General features: G+C 40.1%; 1 protein-coding gene across 2 annotated transcripts; it reads left to right on the top strand.

Moving 5' to 3' along the window:
• Positions 1 to 484: 484 nt before the first annotated feature.
• rmp24 (ribonuclease MRP subunit p24) lies at positions 485 to 18,981 on the top strand. 2 transcript variants are annotated; one of them, XM_083899672.1, is made up of 6 exons: positions 485 to 517; positions 623 to 772; positions 7,700 to 7,722; positions 8,390 to 8,604; positions 17,451 to 17,644; positions 17,991 to 18,981. In XM_083899672.1, the coding sequence occupies exons 2-6, from the start codon at positions 678 to 680 to the stop codon at positions 18,151 to 18,153; spliced, it is 690 nt and encodes a 229-aa protein (XP_083755798.1). In that variant the 5' UTR covers positions 485 to 517; positions 623 to 677; the 3' UTR covers positions 18,154 to 18,981. The 2 variants fall into 2 exon arrangements, with proteins under 2 accessions (XP_083755798.1, XP_083755797.1); XM_083899671.1 differs by having other exon boundaries at positions 17,988 to 18,981.
• The last annotated feature ends 317 nt before the right edge of the window (positions 18,982 to 19,298 follow it).

The following is a 19,298-nucleotide window of genomic DNA, read 5'->3' as shown; positions in this document are numbered from 1 at the left end:
GCTATTTATAAAGCACTTTTTTTCCATACCCTGAAAGTGGATTAAATGTGTTGTACAGTGACACAGAAACAACTAAATCAATATAGAAGTCGAAAAATACAATCCATAACTAAACAGAGCATGAACGTGATTAAATGATTTAGAAGTAAAAAATAATTAAAACATGTCAGTTTGTCTTTATCTATTATACTGTAAGATTAGGTTAAGAAGTACAATTTTATACATACATATATATATATATGTATGTGTGTGTGTGTGTATATATAAATGCAGCATTGGAAACATTTAAACTCACACAGCCCACTTTAAATGCATTAAACCACATGTAGTTTGTTAAAAAATATAAATATATTCCATTTCACGTTGTCATTTATATTATTTTTATTAAGTATTAGAGAAATAAACGTCGACAGCATTTTAGTGACTCATTTTCCCATGATGCATCACGAGGCGACACGCTAAACGTGACGTCACAATCTTGCGACGAAACGTGGGTATCTGTGTCGCTGTTGCGAAGGTTAGTAACGTCTAGATTCAAATAAACACGTTTTACACACTTATCCGCTGTAAATTCACAGGTGGGTGTTTTCACGCCCCTTTAACACTGGTTTAAAACTTACAGGCCACTTTAAGCGAGAAAGAAGAGTGAAAACGTCGCGGCAGCAAACGGTTTGAAAATGAATCCACTTCCTTCGGGAACTAAGGCCGTGTTCCTGTTCAACGCGTCCCTGCTGTACAAGGAAACATGTCCGGAACTGTCACGGTTCTTAATGTAAGAAACTTTGTTTAAAATGTCTACATGAAGTGCGCCTACACTGTTGTGCCCTTAGCTGTGTGTCCTCTGTTGTTGTGATTGCGGCATGTGGACACTAGAGGGAGGAGCTCGACCATAGTTAACTGTTGACTTCCTGTCTGTTTTTATCCTCAAATGTTTTATTGTGTAACATTATGTTGGTCCAAGTGTCTTGGACAGAACCCCTAGTTATAAAAAAGTATATTAAAAAGCAAGTAAAGAAAATGAGCATCCATGATTATAAATATGAATTTATGATAGTATTTAATTTATATAGACAAATAAAATGGTGAGCCTCATTTAGGCTGGAAGCTGTAACTCAATCTTGTTTTACTATTGTATAATCATATAATTTGATGCTGATGATTTATAACAGTGGACACAAACTGTAATTGATGTCTAATAAGAGATTAGAATATCCACATACTATTGAGATGGCTTCATGTCTGGGCTTCAGCATTGCACGTTTTGTGCCATTCACATTTGAATCAACTCCAGTATTGGTACCTGTTTTTCTTGTTATTGCAAAAACTTACTTTAATACACTCAACAAAAATATAAACGCTCAAAGAAAAACTTGTAGTTATTGTGAAAAAACAGTAACTACAGTAACTATCCAAAAATAACAGTACAACTTTATCAATAAATGGCTTTAATTTGCGAGCATTAGGATCAATTTCAAAACAAATGTCCTGGAGTAATGGCAGGAAGAACACAATGGGAGTCGATGATCCAAGATGATCCACAAACTTCAATAACGTGTGTGTCCACCATTAGCCTCACGTAGAGCGGTACACCGGCGACGCATGGACATCACCAGGTTGTCGATCGTGGCCTGGGGGATGTTGTCCCATTCCTCCTGCAGAGCCACTTGAAGTTGGCGGCCGTTCTGGGGAACTGGAACTGGAACCCCCTGGCGGACACGCCTATCCAGAACATCCCAAAGGTGTTCGATAGGTGACATGTCTGGTGAACACGACGTCGTTCAGTTGTGTTGCCACAGCTGTAACGCTCAACCCAACACTCAGCATGCCAATGGCACGCTCCCTCATGATTTGTGACATCTGTGGCATATTGACAAGTGGCAAAAGTCCACATTTTGGTGTGCCCTTTTATTGACCAGACTATAAGGAGTGTCTGTGTACTGGTCACGCATATTGACCACCACTCTGCCATGCTCCATGACTCTCGTGAGTTGAAATACTCAATCTGATATTGTAGTCAATAGGAGTGGCCAAGTTACACTGGACTACTGGGTTTGAGCAGAGCAAATTATTCCATAAACAAATGTCATGACATGCGTTTATATTTTTGTTGAGTATATATACAAGTTAGTCCAAACTACTTGCAGTTAATCAACAGTTTATGATTCACTGTGGCACACACTGTAATTCAGTTGCAACTGCACTGTCGCTTGGAGTTTATGACACCGAAATTTAGCGAAGTGATTTAAAGAGAAATGTAATCAGTAATTACATAAAAGGTACAAGGTAAAATGGTACACAGCCCTGGTCATCAGTGAATGATCCACATCCCCAGCTTGGTTTATTGTTGTGTTTCCTTAGTGTTGTTCACTCGTATCTTTAGTTGCATCGTTATATTTTTGCCGTATATTTGTGCACTCGATCACGTATAATCTCATTGTGTACACTGCGGAAAATAGACTGTTGTTTTACTATTTCTGTGGCATGAATGGCCTGTCGATGCTGGACACGAGCCAGTGGCACGCCAGTCGTGTGAACATTAGGTGCAGAGGAGAGAGAGAGAGAGTGTGTGTGTGGGTATGTGGCATCTGTTGCAACTGATGAATTCTGTCCAACATGACTGTCACTGAAGTGGTTAGCGCTGTTGCCTTGCAGCAAAAAGACCCAGGTTTGTGAATGAATGACTCCAAACCAGGTCCATGGAGTTTGCATGTTTTCCCCATTTTGGACACTCTAAATTGACCATGGGGAATAGATGGACTGGCGACGTGTCCAGGTTGTACCCCACTTTTCACCCTATGTCAGCTGGGATTGACTCCAGCGTCCCCCCATGACCCTCATGTGGAGGATTAAGTGGCAGACTACTGAATTACTGTCATTCAGTCTCATCATGCAGCTGCTTAGTGTGATGTGATCTTTGAAACAAGTATTAAAATGAGAGCAGCAGGAAGAGAACAAAGTGTTAAAGACGTTATGTGGAGCGCCAGATAGTCTTCCATCCTTCCCATGGTGGATAAAAGGACCCATACAGTGTATCAAGGCTTTCCCCAACATACTGTCTTTATCCCATTAGCCCCCTGTAGTCCTATTCCTATCCAAATGAAAACACAATAATAATGAATGAAAGTTTCTCATTTACATAGTCATTTACAGTTCACTGCCTCAGTTTTGTGGCTTCTGCCGAAGTGGGGAATTATTCCATTTGCTTAGATGGCATGTCCCACACAGTTGTGATTGCCTTATTGTGTGGAAAGTGAAAGTAATTTCAGGAAAATACTTAGTCTGTGTGTGTGTGTTAAAGAGACAATTGTCCATATTTTAAATATGTTAATGTGGATATTAATGCCTCTAGTTGGTGTAAAAGTGTAGCGAATGTGTGATATGGATGCATGGATGTGTTTTGGACTGTGTTTGAGTTGGGTGCCTGCCCACTCCGGCATGTGTTCTCTTTCATGTGAGCCAGGAAATTTGTGGGCAGACAAATGAATGGAAATAAAAACAGAGGCTTTAATAATGAAACCCCATGTCGGGGTCATTGTATGGATTTTTGTTTGAGCTTCTGCTCCTTTTTAATATAGAGAGCTATTACACAGATTCAGACCATATTTAATCCTCATGCAACCTTTAAATATTAAATTATATTATTAAACATTATAGTTTATAATTCTTGTACTTGCAATTGATAGATTTTTGTTAGCATCTTCAAATCGGATCATTCAATAAAAAAAAATGTAAGCAGTTAAAACACAATTACACAAAAAATACAGCCTGATATATGTTACTGATGAATGACAACACAGATTTTTTTTTAATGCATTATTATTTTTGGGTGTCTTTTTTCTCATCAACACCTTTTGAGAAATCGAAAAAATAATAATACATTTTTAGTATTTTCTTCCCTGGCCATTTATTATACAACATTACCACCTACTGGATTACAAGAAAATACAAACCTTTGGTAAAATGTAATCATATGCATTAGTACAGACAAAATGAACATAAATAATCATTAAATAAAAGATGAAAATTGTAAAGAAAGAAAGACCCGCCTGGTTCACACTGGACGCATTACACGTGCGTTGCTGCTTTTAACTTTGATTGTTGAGTAAACGAATGTCTCGTGGCTTGAGGTTGCATGAGCGTGAACTGTGAGCAGCTGTTCAGTCCAGCAAACAACATGCAGATCTGAATGTTTTCACCACTGGCTGTAAGACCCAATTGGTTTCATGCCAAATTGCCAGGCAGAGAAGACGCATTTAGTGGCCACATCTAAAATTAACTCTCTCAGGCTGATGAGCTAATGAAGCCAGAGTGATAATATGGAGCACATGGCATGCCTGGAAGGAAGTTACTGTTAATAATTCATCTTTCAGATTGAGGTCTTGAATCCACAGTCGGTGAATAATAATAACAATAATAATAATAATGCAATGTGAAATGAAAATGTCTTTGTCAGTGTCCAGTCAAATGGTCTGACACGCGTGGTCAGTGTGTTGTTTTTAGCACTGTTGAAGTATGGATGGCGCTCTCTCTGTGTCCTCGTGGTTTCCGGTGTCTTCTCCTCACAGTTATGGTTTTGGTCCATGCGTCAGCAGAGTGTTTGTTTCGTGGTTACGTGCTGTGACTCATGTGCTCGACTCCACATATTTGCCACTGTCTTCACCTTCTGACCTGTCACCGATGCTTCGCTGATGCACTGTCTGTGTGAGTGTGATCGGAAATGTTTGAGTGATTTCAGTGGTCAGTTTTGGGTTGTGTGTGTGTGTGTGGACGAGCTGTCCACGCTTCCTTGTTTGTTAGATGACGTCACTTTATTGTGGCTCACGTTTCCAGTCTAGTGAAGCTGTCTTCCAGTAAGTTCATAATCATAGATGTGTGTCCAGTAACCAGAGCCTGACTGAGTAAACTGATAGATGAAAAAAAAGGATGCAGTATGATTTCTGGACAAACACTGTCGTGATGATTTTTTCTTTATACTGCGGCCGGTTTGTTTCCTCTTCTGATATCAGCAGTAATCAATCACTAGAATTACAGATTAATCAGAGAAGGTCTATGTTGGAAATAATTTAATGAAGGGCAGAGATGATCTTGAAGTGAATTATGTAATCGTCCAGTTATTAATTTAATTTAAGTGTTGTTATTATCGCTCAGACAAGATGACAATTATTAGCCTCTTGGATGAGACGTGAAACATTTTCAAACCCAGTTGCCGACAGCTAACTTTTGAAGTTGCCAATTACATTCTTTTCAGCTGACTAATTAATTGAGCCATTCTTTTTTATATTGTTTTATTTATGGACATATACCTACATACATGGCAACAATACAAAACTGAAAAACCTGAAACCAAACAAAACGGTTTCAAAATTAAATTTTCCTAAGCGACTGAGTCACTGAAGAGAGCAATGCAGGACAGGAAGCAAATCAACACTCACACAAACCATAACAATTATGCACATATACGATAGCCTCCTCTAATATGGCTGAGCAATTAATAGTGTCTGAATCGAAAGCACAACAATGCAATTAGCAAATTAAATAAAGGTTGGAATATAATGTGGGATGTGTGGCGATGCTTCTTTACTTTTTAAATGTATTATTGAGCTGCACCTCGACTGCAAAAATTACATTGCAAATCAAATCGCAACTGCATTATCTGTCAGTGAAATGTGAATTGGATATTTTCCCGAAATCGTTCAGCCCTATTCTGCACACAACTACACATCCATACATTTAGCCTTTATGATTTATGTTGGTTGCCAGGTTTTTGTCGCCTTTTTTTTCTTTTTTAATCTTCTCTCCGACTGTATCTCTCATCTTACTGCTCCTCTCAGCAAGAGGTAGCCAATGTCTCCGCCCACAGAAGTGCGCCCCAGACTGTGAGGCACCTGCCGGACTCCTTCTTTGTCACATTCGGCTGATAAATGGAACCCTGCCACTCTATGCTCCAGAGGAATTCAACGTATGAAGTGTGTGGCTGATTGACACTCACCACACCACTGGCCTTGCCAGGCTGTCGTGTCTAAATGCCCATTATAGCTACAAGCATCAGGAGCAGTTGTGCTGTTTTCCCTGATGGTAGCAGCAAAATATCCATGATTAAATGTTGTTCTCCTCAGCCAGCACTTCTGTCTGAAATGACATTATCCCACTGTAGCCAGCACATAATGTCATAATGTCCTCCCCCTTCCCTCCACCACTTTGCATTTTCTGGCTTTTTTTTTGGATTGCAACCACACTGCAGAGCCCAGTATCTCCAGTGTTCATCACCACAACTAAGTGTGCACTTAAAGGGAAATGCATGACAAGTATGTTAATAAGATTGTTGCGATGGAAGAGGTATTTTGCGGTGTACGGTTTCTGAGAGCGGCCTCATCAGGGAAGCGTGGTGACAGCATTCCTCAAGAATTCAACTTCCCCACACTCAAACCGTCAGTGGTCTGTTCATAGTTTTAAACATGTCACTGGATTACATTGTTTTAGTGTTGCAACTCAAAGAGAAATAAACTTGTTTGCGTAAGTGGTTTTGAATGGAATGATTATTGGAGGTCCAGCAATCATCTCGGGAAATGTATTCAGAACCTGCCAAGATTCTATCTGCTAACCTTAGTGTAATGAACAAGATTTGTGAGTGATAAACCTCCACCAGTGTCCATTCATTTCCAGCTTTATCTGACAGAGAGTCTATATAATCGGACTGTTTAATCCACTCACTGATTAATAGCTCGCATATGTGAGTGCAATTGAAAAGTGACAACATCCACTGCAGGAGCCAGCAACTTGTCGACTTCAGATTAACCCCTCCCCCCTCCTAAACTGCCTGCCCCCGTCCCTATCTGACACTGCCGCTGCCACACGTGCTGCCAACAAAACATTTCCCTTCATTGATTTAATCCTGTGGCTAATTTTAGCAGTCACCAAAGCAGCACATAGGGAGGCCACCAAAGTAGTTTGGAGATGCCCTATATTGTTTGGGGGGGGGGGGACCCGTTAGCTATTTTCCAGTTGCGTGTTCTACAGCACACATAATGGGAGGGGCATTTTTTCCAGATTGGTGTTCAGGATTTGTTTGGATAGATTTATTTTTACATGGTTGTCAAACGCATGATTAGCTCATCCTATATTTTTAAAGCTGCAGTGCGTAGCTTTTGGTGATTTTTGTTGTTGTTGACGTCATAGACAAGATGATCGTTGTTTTGCTGTGTCCTTCATCTGAAAACGGACTCTGTTGATTATCAGATTAGATTAGGTTAGATTCTGACTGAGGCCATATTTGTGCATATACACAGGCAGTGCAGATCAGGTTGTTTGAGCAGTGGAATTCACTTGTGTTTTCAGTCACACACCTACCATCTTTTTAGCACAATGTAACAGTCTCCTCCGTCTGTCTTCAAATAAAACAAATCACTTCCTGTGTGCAGCACGGAAAATAATGTCCCCAGGAAACGTGAGATCTAAACACCACTATACTAAGAAACACCGTGAGAGTCATGAGGAGCTGTTAGGCATTTGCATTGTGTGAATGTATGTAACAAATTATGTGCACTTAACTGGCAATTTATTTGAAACCTTTCCTTCCAGGTATCTTTGTCAAAACTAACCCAAAACTGTATTTCTAATATAGTGATACAAGTTGTAATTTACCATAATCTTGTGGTGTTTTTATATGTCTGATCGTTTCCTTTTTTTCTCCTTTCCATAGGCATAGGCCCGTGAGTATAAATGGTAAGTTAAAAATACCTTGCATGTTTTTTTATCAGTGATGCCCTACAGTGTGATGAAAGGACCTTGTCAAGGTTGATAAAACCTCCCCGAGCCCACAGCCAAAGATACTGAGTCAGCCAGCTGTCTGCAGGAGATGGCCTGGTGGGATCAAACTAGTATCAAAATAGTATACACACACACACACACACACACACACACACACACACACACACACACAAACTCAGGCACATGCCAGCTGAGACCACATCAGTTGGTCGTGGGTCCTTTGAGTCTGACAGTTGAGGTTTTTCTCATCCAAATAACACAGGAACAGATTCCTAACAGACGAACATGATCATTTTACTTCTGAAGTCTGGATGTTGAGAGAATCAAGAGAATCTCAGTGGCTGTTGAAAGAAAGGAAGATGGGATGTTGTAGTAATTGGTATGCAGCTGCCAGGAGGATGATCCCAACATTAACCTTAAATCTAAATGTCCCAAATTAATATTTCATCACTTCTTTGCATAATATGCTTATGTTAAGGGATATAATTAAGGGATAGAACCTTTAAATAACAAATGTTCCAGTCTTTATATACACTTTATACCACTGTTATAACCTGAAAACATATTGTACTGTATTTGCCGATAGGTTTTATATAATATCTCTCCATACTCTCGATATCAGGGAAGTCCTCGAGTCTGTCGCTCGCAAACAACACCCTGGTGTGTCCGCACTGCGGTCAGTGGCTGCAGCCTGACAATCACCGGATACGATTGCGTCCGAAGCAGCGGCCATCGGCACAGGTGAAGAGGATTCTGCGCAGAAGCGCAAAGGGAAAACAACTCACCCTGATGCAGAAGAAACTGCTGCACAATTTCAAAAGGTCCCCCTCAGTACTGGTGAGAAAACAAAACACTGTGAACACTCTATCTGCAGCATATTGGTTTTTAGTGATGTACATTTAATGGTAAATATGGACAGAAGGACATTGTTGTTTGTTTTTTGGTGGCTCGTGTTATTTTTTTATTTTGGAAATGTAGAAAGCACTCAGAGTGTAACACCTTTTGCAAGGTTGAACCTATCTATTTTATAAATCCTAAATCTGTATCCAGGTCACCATCAAAAATGAATCCTCTATTTATTGTCCCATAACCTACATCTTGGTTGGTAATAGTGATATTTTTTGATATTCCTGAAGTTAAACCCCTTGTGGCAAAGCTTTTGCATTATACCCTGTAGCTGGTGTTGATCTCTAACCTATGAAGGAGGCCAGACACAAAGATGTTTAATAGTGGTTATAAAAATATATTGAATTATATATTTTTTTTCAATTTAACAAGCCATTTTTGTCTCTTAATGTGTTGCTTCCTGCCTTTGTTACACTAAAGATTGATGAAGTCATTTGGATTTATTGCACAGAAAAGGTCTGGTTTCATTGTGGTACTCATCATTACAGCTTTTACCGTAGTCCAATTGCAGACACTTACCCCGTTTCCTCCCTTTAGCTTCTTAAATTGTGATAATAATTCTTTATGTCTGTCCTTTTTAATGGAGAGCACCTGTTGAGGACAAAGAAGAAAATTATTATAACTCACTCACACCAACGATAAGGCCAGTGGTGGAACTTGTGGCATGAGAGTGCAGTGATGGAAAAGAACCACATAAGAGTCTCTCTGGTGATCTGACATCAGCCTAATGAACAGCAGCTCTTGTGGAACTGCTGCTGGCTCATTAAAACCAGTTTGGGTTTGTTTAGTATGCATGTATTCACAGCACAAGGCACTCTGAAGCCACTGTCCAATTCATCAGCCGTCTCTGAGGGAGAAGAAACAGACAGAGATGGAGCGAGCTAGTAGGAGGCATCATAGACGCTAACACAGCAGGATGGAGCAAGAGCCAAGAGAGTGGGAAAACAAATCCTGTAGATAAGAGAGGTGAACGGGAGAAGTTAAATGATGGTTTGCAAGAGGAACAAGTCATCTTGTATCATATTTTTGTATGCAGCTATAGTTGTGTGCCCCTTGCTCTTCACCTTCTGTGGACTATGACGGAGGTCAAATCCATGAATTTATGTAGAAGACCTAAGAAGAGAAAGAACCTCAAAAGACATTTCTAGGTTTGTTTTCCCTCTTCAAACCTCACAGTTTTCAGAGATTAAGTTCTCAACTTGTCGCATTTTATCGTGCATCCGTCAGTCGTTGAATGAATTGAACTGATGAAAGGATTTCCTCTGACAGACGGGTCACTGTTTAGCCACTGACTCAACAAAGAGAAGGAAAGTGTTGTACTCGCAGGATCACATTCGTAGGCTAAAATAGTGATTGTGTGATGAAAAAATAAGATTGTGAAGTCTGTTTGTGTTGTCAGCCATGGTGCTGCTGTATGAAGCTGTCTCACTTTACTAGCACTGTGTGCTTCTTCAGACTTCAGAATTAGTAATTCTGTGTGACCAAGGGAATATCACGGCAGACACAAAAACAGAAAATGTGATGCTGAGAAACACAGAGAAAAAAGTTTGAGGTGTTGAACTGAGTTCAGTAGATCATGAACTATAGTGGCTGCAACCCAATCCTGTTTTGTAAATCCATACAGATAAAGTCATGTATGTGTTTACATTACTAATGTTGCAAGGCCTCTCACTCGGCTGTGACTGTGCACCTCTGCACTCACTCACTTGTCAGCACTGTTGTGTTTTGGTCCTGATGTGGAATGTCGTGCTTGTTCATCACGTGACTTCATAGTAAACCAAGATACCGTGAGTTTGTCCTTCAAGGTATTTTTACCCTCTGTTTTCAGTCACTCGTCGCCTGTAGTATACCGGGATTTAAGCGGCAGCAAGTCAAATCGCGTACGCGACAGGGCACCTGTGTTTGGCAGAAGGGCGATAACGAGGAGATACTCTTGAAAGGCAAGAGTCGTGAAGCAGAGAGATAAGAGAAGGAATGTTGACCACTTCCCTTCTGTTGCCTCCTTCATGCCCTGCCAGGAATCAGAGCTCAGGATTAAAGCTGGAATAAAAAGATTTAGTTGTTTCCTCTAGATCCAATGGTACGCAAACTTCGTCTAGTGGTAGTTGGAGGAATAGTACCAATTTCCATGTGGTAAAACAGTTATGTGAACAGTTATTTGCACAAGGGTTGTTTTAATTGTAATCTGGATTACTTTCAAGATGTTTATTGAGCCCAAAATGCATATCTTTATATAATTTGCTTATATGTGACATCTTTTTAATATACACACTCATGGAGCGTTGTATATTTATACTCCTACCTGGGTGTAAATCCCAAATCGTCTTACACCTTGTTGTGCTCCTTTTTTACGGTGCATGTTTGCACTGCTCTCAGGGAAAATGCCAACTGGTCCGTGATGTGTTTTCCTCATTTCTGTGAAGTTGTGTGAAGTGTGGAGATGCTATAAATCAGGTATTTGCTGGTTGGATTCTCTCGCAGTCATTATGGAAATAAGTTGGATTGTATCCCAGTGAAATGTTGCGACCCTAAATGGAGCGAAGGACAGCAGACTCTAGTCCTCCTCCTCCTTCTCCTTCATTCTTCCTTTCTCCCTCCTCAAAAAACAAATAGATAAATATCACTTCCCAGCAGACTTGTTTATTACAAGGAAAAAGGATACAGTTCTACGTGTATTCATGTTGTTTTGAAGCGACTAAATTCAACAGCTACAAACGGATGCATAACGAACACTAAATGTGCTGCTGCGATGTCGTTCTCTGATATTATTTGTTTTCAGGATAAAAGTAAAGTGATGGAACATAGGTGGTTAAACAATGTTCTTTTCCCAGAATGGCCATTTCTTTCTCATGGGTATCCAGCCTCTCTTTGTCATTAATGCCACCTTTTATCCTTGACCTCAACTACAGTACCTATCTCTCATTTTTTTTTTCACCTCAACACTATACGGCCGCCCCCATTCCCCCTTGTTTTTCCCCATCATCTTTCTCCTCCCTCCATTCTTGGACTTCTCTTCAGTACATCCCTCAGTCATACTTTACTTCACCTTTACTGGAATAATGCTTCTGGGAAATGTGCCTCTTGAGGAGATGATAGGAAAGAGGAGACAGTGATGTTTGTTGGCGCTCAGGGAACAGGAAAAGCTCCACGAGGGGGGGGTTTGACATCTCAAGGGTGTCGGGGGGGCATACACTACAAAGATATAGAAACACTCACGTGTGTGTGTAGTGTGGAGGGATTGAGCAAAGTGTGTTCTGTAGTATTTTAAGCATGTTAACCAACACATTAGCACATTCATGTCCTCAGGGAACCTTGAAGAGCCAGTGCACAGAGGAAGGCTGTCATCAAACGGACCTCTTCAAAAAGCTTGAATATTCACACACGTTCTTGTACGGCGTTGTTAGTGAGGACACTCGTAGACATAATGCATTTCCTAGCCCTTTACCCTCAATTATCACAACTAAATGCCTAACATATACCTAATTCTAACCCTAACCAGGTCTTAAAAAGCCCTTTATCACTGTGAGCACAAGCTAAAATTTCATCCTCATGATGCACACACAGGCGCACACACACAGTACTCCTTGGCCTAGTATCAGATGCAGTATCAGCTCCATGTCGTCATGTTTTGAAGCCCCACTCACAAGCACAATAAACCCCATAAAAAGAACCTCACCCTGCACCGTAACAGCATGTCATCTCTCAGTAGTTAGCCTCACGTCATTTTATTTCCTCAGCACTATTCCAACTCTATTCTGGAACACTGCAGTCACTACTGTATGTTCAACTGTAAACCGGCACGAGTGCCAAACTTTAAAAAGACAATACTGCGTGCTACTTGTGTCCTCGTTCTCCGGCATTTACAGCTCATTACTCCCTAACTGATCCTGTCGGCACATGTGCTCGTTATTGTCAGTCATCACAACTAGGCCGTTGAGAAGCGACACACGTGCCATTACTTACCCTCTTCAGAGAAGAATCTTCAAATCCAAATCTGCATGTTTATTTTTATAGCTTGCCTTGAAGACATAGTAACAGAGACAAGGACTTAACCCTTGGCTCTCTTATAATTTTCCAGGTCATTGAAGTAATGTCGACTTTCTAAATTTAAACCAAACCATGATGGTGCGTTTTGGATAAAGCCTCCACTCATGATATATTAAAGATTTTAGGAAGTGCTTGATGTCACATTTTATCTGAGGACATATTTATGTGATACTCTTTATGCAAGAACTTCATCAAATTCAACATGGTTGGTGTCGTGATGTGCACTCTTGCCTTCGCAGCAAGAAAAAAAAAAGTTTTTGTCTCTATATGTGTCCCTGTGATGGACTGTCAATCTGTCCAGCGTGTGCCCCGCCTATCGCCCTATGTCAGCTGAGATCGGCACAGCTCCCCCCGCTAACCCTCATGTTGAGGATAAAGTGGTAGAAGATGGATGGATGGAAGTTTGCATGATCACTGATCTCATAAATATGATTTACAAACATTTTAAATTCAACCTGACTTACTTGTTGAAGGCTATGTGATAAATCTTCACACATAAGTCTTTATCTTCCCTACAGCCTTTGTTGTTATTTGTTTGTGCCAGACCTGCTGGTGTGATGCAGGATAAAATGTGGTCTGTATCACCACCAGCAGAGACAAGAAGGAGAGATTGGGCATCTTTTTTAAAGACGGTGTGCAGTGGGCAGCTTTGCATTCAGATCAGTAACCATCACAGTGCAAGGCCATGGTTAAAGGAAAGTTTGCTCGTATTGATCACCCCAACAGCTCTTCTGCTTTCAGCGTTATTCTGCTGTATCGATATGGTCTCAAATGACTTTGGCAAGAAATATGTGCCCGTGTTCATCCTTTTGAGAACATGCGCACACACAAAAACACACAAAAAACTCTGGAAACTCAGTCGACATTCAGCACCTACAAACCTTTGTCAAGTTCATATTAGTTTCACAGCGTCTCACAGGCACTTAAAGCAGTCAGTCACTGCGTTTCTCTTCTCATCTTGCTCCTCTTGGGTGGTATCGTACTGCCAAGGTCAGACTAATCAACCCAAACTAACCTCTGGAAGTAGAAAGAGAAAGGCAGGAAGAGGTATTTATGGCACTACAGCTAATAATAGAAACAAGGGTCCATCTGCAGAATTGATTTACATGGCTCTGTCTGTGTTGTTGCTTCTGGGTCTGTGCGGCATTTCACTCCTTTTTTGAGTGCTTTTATATATAAAAGCTTGTACTATTATTCCTGAACATTCTTGCAAAGTGAGATTCGATGCTAGTTAAAGCTGGTAAATGAACAAGTGTTTATTTTCTCTGTGTGCACGTGAGCCCTGAGAGCAGATTGTTGTCGTTTTTTTTTTTACGACTTCTTAATGACACAAAGGGGGAAAATAAACAGCTGCTGTTACTAGGGTTTATAATGAATACACCGTGTCTATGTTTATGATTTAAAGGAGAGGTAGCAGGTGCTGACACCATATGCACGTGCAAGATTGCCGAGATTGTGTGTGATCATTTTACATATGGACCATGTGCATGTGGTAATTCAGAAAACAAACGTCCCTAATTGTTTGGATTCTCTGACCTTAAAGGTACAATATGCAACACAAGACGAGTGTTATATTTTGCTCAGTAGTGTAGCCAAAACGTTTCCAACACTCTTTGGATCCATAGGAAATCTGCACTTCTATTCAAGATGATGGACTGTTTAATTTTAGTCGCCTTCTAATGACATCAGCCGCTTTATCTCTGCTATTGGGAAATGACGCTGGAGGTTTTACAGAACTATTGTGTTTATTTGTCACCATTACATCGTGATTACTCACGACCACCAATGCTCTCCCGGACAACAATTCCCATGGAACCACGTGCTTCGCGACGTCATCAAACGAGGTCTTCCGTTATGGTTCTGACTGAGAGACCTCTGGTGGCAGGAATGATATACTGTGCGTTTAAGGTGAACTTTATGGAGTTATCCTTATCATTCCTCCAGCTTTGTATCTCCATTCATATGCTGAAGCTCTTTGTCATGTGCTTGACAGACTGCTGTGTAAGTGTGTCTGCTGCCAGGATCAGCAGCTTAAGATGAGGAAAATGAAATCTCACGTGTGTGACCCTACATGTTAGAGGATCAGAGCAAATTAAACAGGTACACGTGATGGGATTTCATTTCAGGTTATTATCAGATCTCTACACCTTATAGTATACCCGCCATACCATACATTCAAAGTGGATATTAACACTTTGTTGACTGTGTCGTCTTTTTATAGATTCTGTCGTATTGGCGCCAAAGCACCAGCCATCTGGCGATAGTAGAGCCACTCGTAATAACAAGAGGACAGGAGTTTATTCTCTCTGTAAACATCCTTCTGTAGCCAGCCGTCTGTCTGTCGGTCTGTATTTGGTCCACTTCACCAACAATCCAACCTCTTGTTTTGTTAGCGTGTCATTTCACCTCAGCAATCATTGCTCTGTCATTGAGTTCATACGAGTGCTCGTGCTACAGCCGAGTTTTATACCACCTCGAATGACCTGAGAACAAATATTTTTTGTTTGAGTATTCGTCAACCGCATCCTGTAAGGAACTGATAAAGTGTGACTTAAATAATCCGCAGTAGGAAATGAGGTCGTTTTAGCAGGAGATAATCAAAGGTAATGATGGAAAAGTTATTCGAAATAACAATAAAGCAAAAAACGTTGCAATTTAGTATTGGTAAAATTCCGGTATGTTCATCACCGACTCTGCATCAATACAGTGTTTTCATTGGCTGTTGGGCTAAATATGTATATATGTATAAGATACAGGTAGATGGGTTTGTGTGCATATAGGGAAATTAGTTGATGATTTGTAAATTGTCCCATGAAATGATTTGCTTTACAAGTCTGTGGTTATTTGTTTATTTTAATACCAATTTGCAAGTATGTAGGATTACTTGTCTGTGTACCATTATATATTAATGCATATTAGTGCTAATAACAAAAAGAGAAGCCTGTAGACCGCTAAGTTAATTCCTGAATATTAAGTGTGAAGAACTTCATTTTCTACACATCAGTACTTTCTTAATGCTTTTCCAGATTTTTGACTTATTACCACTTCTGTTTCATTTGTTTAGAAGAGGTTAAGAAATGGCAAGTTTAATAAAAAAGAAAACAGCCTTTTACGTACATAATATTCTATTAAGGGGGACACTTCATCTGCGAAAACAGAGCCCTGTTTATTTATCAGTTACAAAGACATTATTTGATAATACAGCATTATCACAATGATGATAAACTGCACACTTTATCCAGAGTAGATGACACCTTATTGCGTTCATCTCAGTTATTGTACAACAAGTTATTGTTTAATGATTGCAGCATTGTAGTTTTGCTGAATTGAATGTGGCATTCAGCTCCAGATAATTAAATTTGTCGACGTGCCGATCATACTGTTATATTACAGTGTGGGGGAAATGATTGTTACCAGTAAACAATGGTTATCTCCAAACTACATTTACTCCAGTGCTTTAAACGTGTGCTGCACCAAGCTCATCAATTATTCAGTGTTATGATAACTGTGTGTTATTGAATTTATCAAGTAATAATTCCTCCACCATCTCTGTTGGTTTGGATACAATGTTTTTTTTGTTTCATGCTGCTTGGATGATTAAAGGTTAAAGTATGTAGGTAGGTATGTTAAAGAAATAGCAGAGTGCTGACTGTCCCATAGATTATTTGACCCTTTTTGTCAGTGCATTGGTCAGTCCTCAGTTGAGCCACGCCCCTTCACAAAGATGGGTGGGTCAGTTACTGGGCTCGTCGGTATAAAGCTGGACGCCGGGGCTCGTGTAGTAAACACTCCACACATGCTCACATAGAGAGAAAGAGGTCCTCCTGCTGCACAGAAACCCAACTCTCCAGCATACACCTGTCAAAATTTGAAATGGCTGCTTTCGTGTCGGTGAGTTTTCCATCTCATCTGCATTCAGAACTTGTCAGCGGCTTCCCCTGCAGTGGTGGTCTGCTCAGACCAGTTTTAACCTTGTGCACCTCGTTATAGCTTGTGTGGTTGACGGTGCTTATATTGCTGATGGTTGGGAGGAATGTACAATATAGGGAGAGTTTTTATATCCAACACTCGGCAGCATTGAACAAGTGGCGTAGCATTTTCTACAGGTGATGTGACTGTTTTGAAACTGTTACGGTAACTTCTGTTTGTTTGTTTGGGAGGTGTTGTAAAGAAACTCATGATTAACTGTTAAAAGAAACGGCTCAGGGAGTTGAACTGCAAACGTTGACCGGTGGCTCTTATAGTATCCATACCCTGAATAGGTGGAATTGCATGGCAACAGCACTGCCTCGGCCTCTCATAAGCTAAAGTCAAAGTTTCCCCCTCCTGCTTTAACCAATCGCGTTATTAACAAACACGGGAAGATAAGATAATCTCAGGAATGCTTGGCAAGGCCATTAGGAAGAATCTCAGCTGTTAAAGTGAATCATGTCCCACCATGGGTTTGTGCTGTATCTTGTGTTCCATTGTGAACTGTTCTTCAACTGTTACACGTGCCTGGGAGTCTGTGCAGTCGTAGAAAGTGTGTGTGTCCCGATAAAGCGACGATACTAGATTTGATGGAATGTACGAGTGACAAATGATTTACCTTCCTCTGTTTAATTGACATTAAAGTAGTTTGAATGTCCTTTTAGAAAACAAAGAATATTCTTGTTAAGTCGTGAGATACTTAAATTCCACTCATGCAATATCTTTTTACAAGTTAATTTTCTCTTTTTTCTTTATTCCAGATGGCCACCTGCAACACTTGCAATAGGACATCCAGACACAAGGGAATGAACAGGGACTTTACAAGCACTCTTGCTAGGATCCACAGCACCCCAGGAAGCGCTGTCAAACACAAGCCTCCTCAGTCGACCAGCAGATCCAACAAGTCTACCCCAAAAACTCCCAGCAAAGACAAGACACCTGTTCATACACCTAGGTAAGTTATTTAAGTTCAGGTGTGTTTACGTCTCCTCAGCTAAAATCTGAGATATAACCTTCCACGACTAAATTTGGTTGGTGCACCAGTCATCCAAGAATGTGAGGTGTCAGACGTGTTCGCCTTTGAATGATTATGTTTCAAATATTCAGCATTAAGCGAACTGCAGCGTACAGGTGCTACGTGCTGGCATCCATGTTTGCCAGATCATATACTTGTTGACAGTACACTAATTATTTCTAGTCGGCCAAGAAAATATCAAGTTACTTTATCCTACGTCTTTCCTAGCTCTCTTTCTGTCTCTTTTTTCCTCCCTTCCTCATCTACTCTTATCCTCTCTCAGCAGGTCGTCCAGCTCCTCTAACACTCCTGTGTCAGGATCGTCTTCCTCCAAGTCGGCCTCTAAACCTAAAAACTGGGTTGTTCAGCGTCTTAGCAAGATTCTCATGCGAGACGACAACAAGAGCGGCAAGAAGGGTGGCTTGAAAGACTTTCTTTCTTCACTTTGAGTGTTTTTCATTGTCAGTTCCTAAGAAACAACGGGGTTAGACCCGTTTTGTAACTTGTTTATACCAAAGGTTGAGCGGGAACTAGGCAGAGTAGCTTTGGTTTCTGAGCCTTTGTGGGAAGAGTTACAGTTTGCCCACCAACTATTGCTGGGTTGTTTGGAATGGCGCCTCTGGAATCCTCAATGCAGGAACTGGAAGCACTGGGAAGGCTATTTTGATTATTGACGGAGGTTACTACATCCTCCAGTGAGCCTGTAAGAGGAGAAAGTGCTTATTTTGTCTAATTAAGCACATGCCTCCACAGTTAACCAATCTGTGCTTTGTAGGGACATCGGTGGCATGACAAGCTGGTTCACATGCCAAATATATTTCTTTACTTTGAATTTTTTTCCTAAAAAATGTAATGATACATTTATGTGATCGTTCTCTGTATTTGGTATTCATGTGACTTGATGTTAAACCTCTTGTATTTACTTTTTTTACTCTCCAGTAGAGAGGTGTGTTTGTATTTTGAATATATGATTTATATGCAAACAAATGATGTTAACTCTGTGTAAGTCTCCAAAGAAGATATTTATATTTGGGATTCACCAGTTGTTGTTTACATTTAATAGGCACAGTTGCCTAAAACCTAAACACAAAATAATGTTGTTGTTTTTTTATTAATTTGTAATTGTTTCTTTTGATATGTACTTGTGAATGGTTACCCTTTATTTCTTTAAGAGCAAGAATTTAAATATTGTCTGAATTTTGTACTGCCTGATTATTTACCTGATGTCCATTGGCTGTTCAGTGTGTGTTTATATGCTGATATACCTCACATTTGTATTCCAACATCTTAAATCTGTGAAATAAAATATTTTCAGTCTGGTAAACTCCTACACATGTCATATTATATATCAGCAACTGTGTGTATATATATATATATATATATATATATATATAAATACCAACATATCCAGCTGCAGTTATTGAGGATATTTATATTTTAAAGAATCTTTCACTCCAAACTGACAGCTTTGCAACAGAGAAACTGGGTTTAAGATACTGTAAAACAACAAATAATAACGTATATATTCATGTAGATAGATGGACACAAGACAATGGCAACAAAATGAAATGAAAGAAGAGCAAAAAAAAAGAAC

The sequence above is a fragment of the Microchirus variegatus genome (assembly GCF_963457635.1).
Source record: "Microchirus variegatus genome assembly, chromosome: 13".
Lineage (NCBI taxonomy): Eukaryota > Metazoa > Chordata > Actinopteri > Pleuronectiformes > Soleidae > Microchirus > Microchirus variegatus.
Note: the sequence above shows the minus strand (reverse complement) of the source record. Positions and strands in the feature narration are given on the sequence as shown.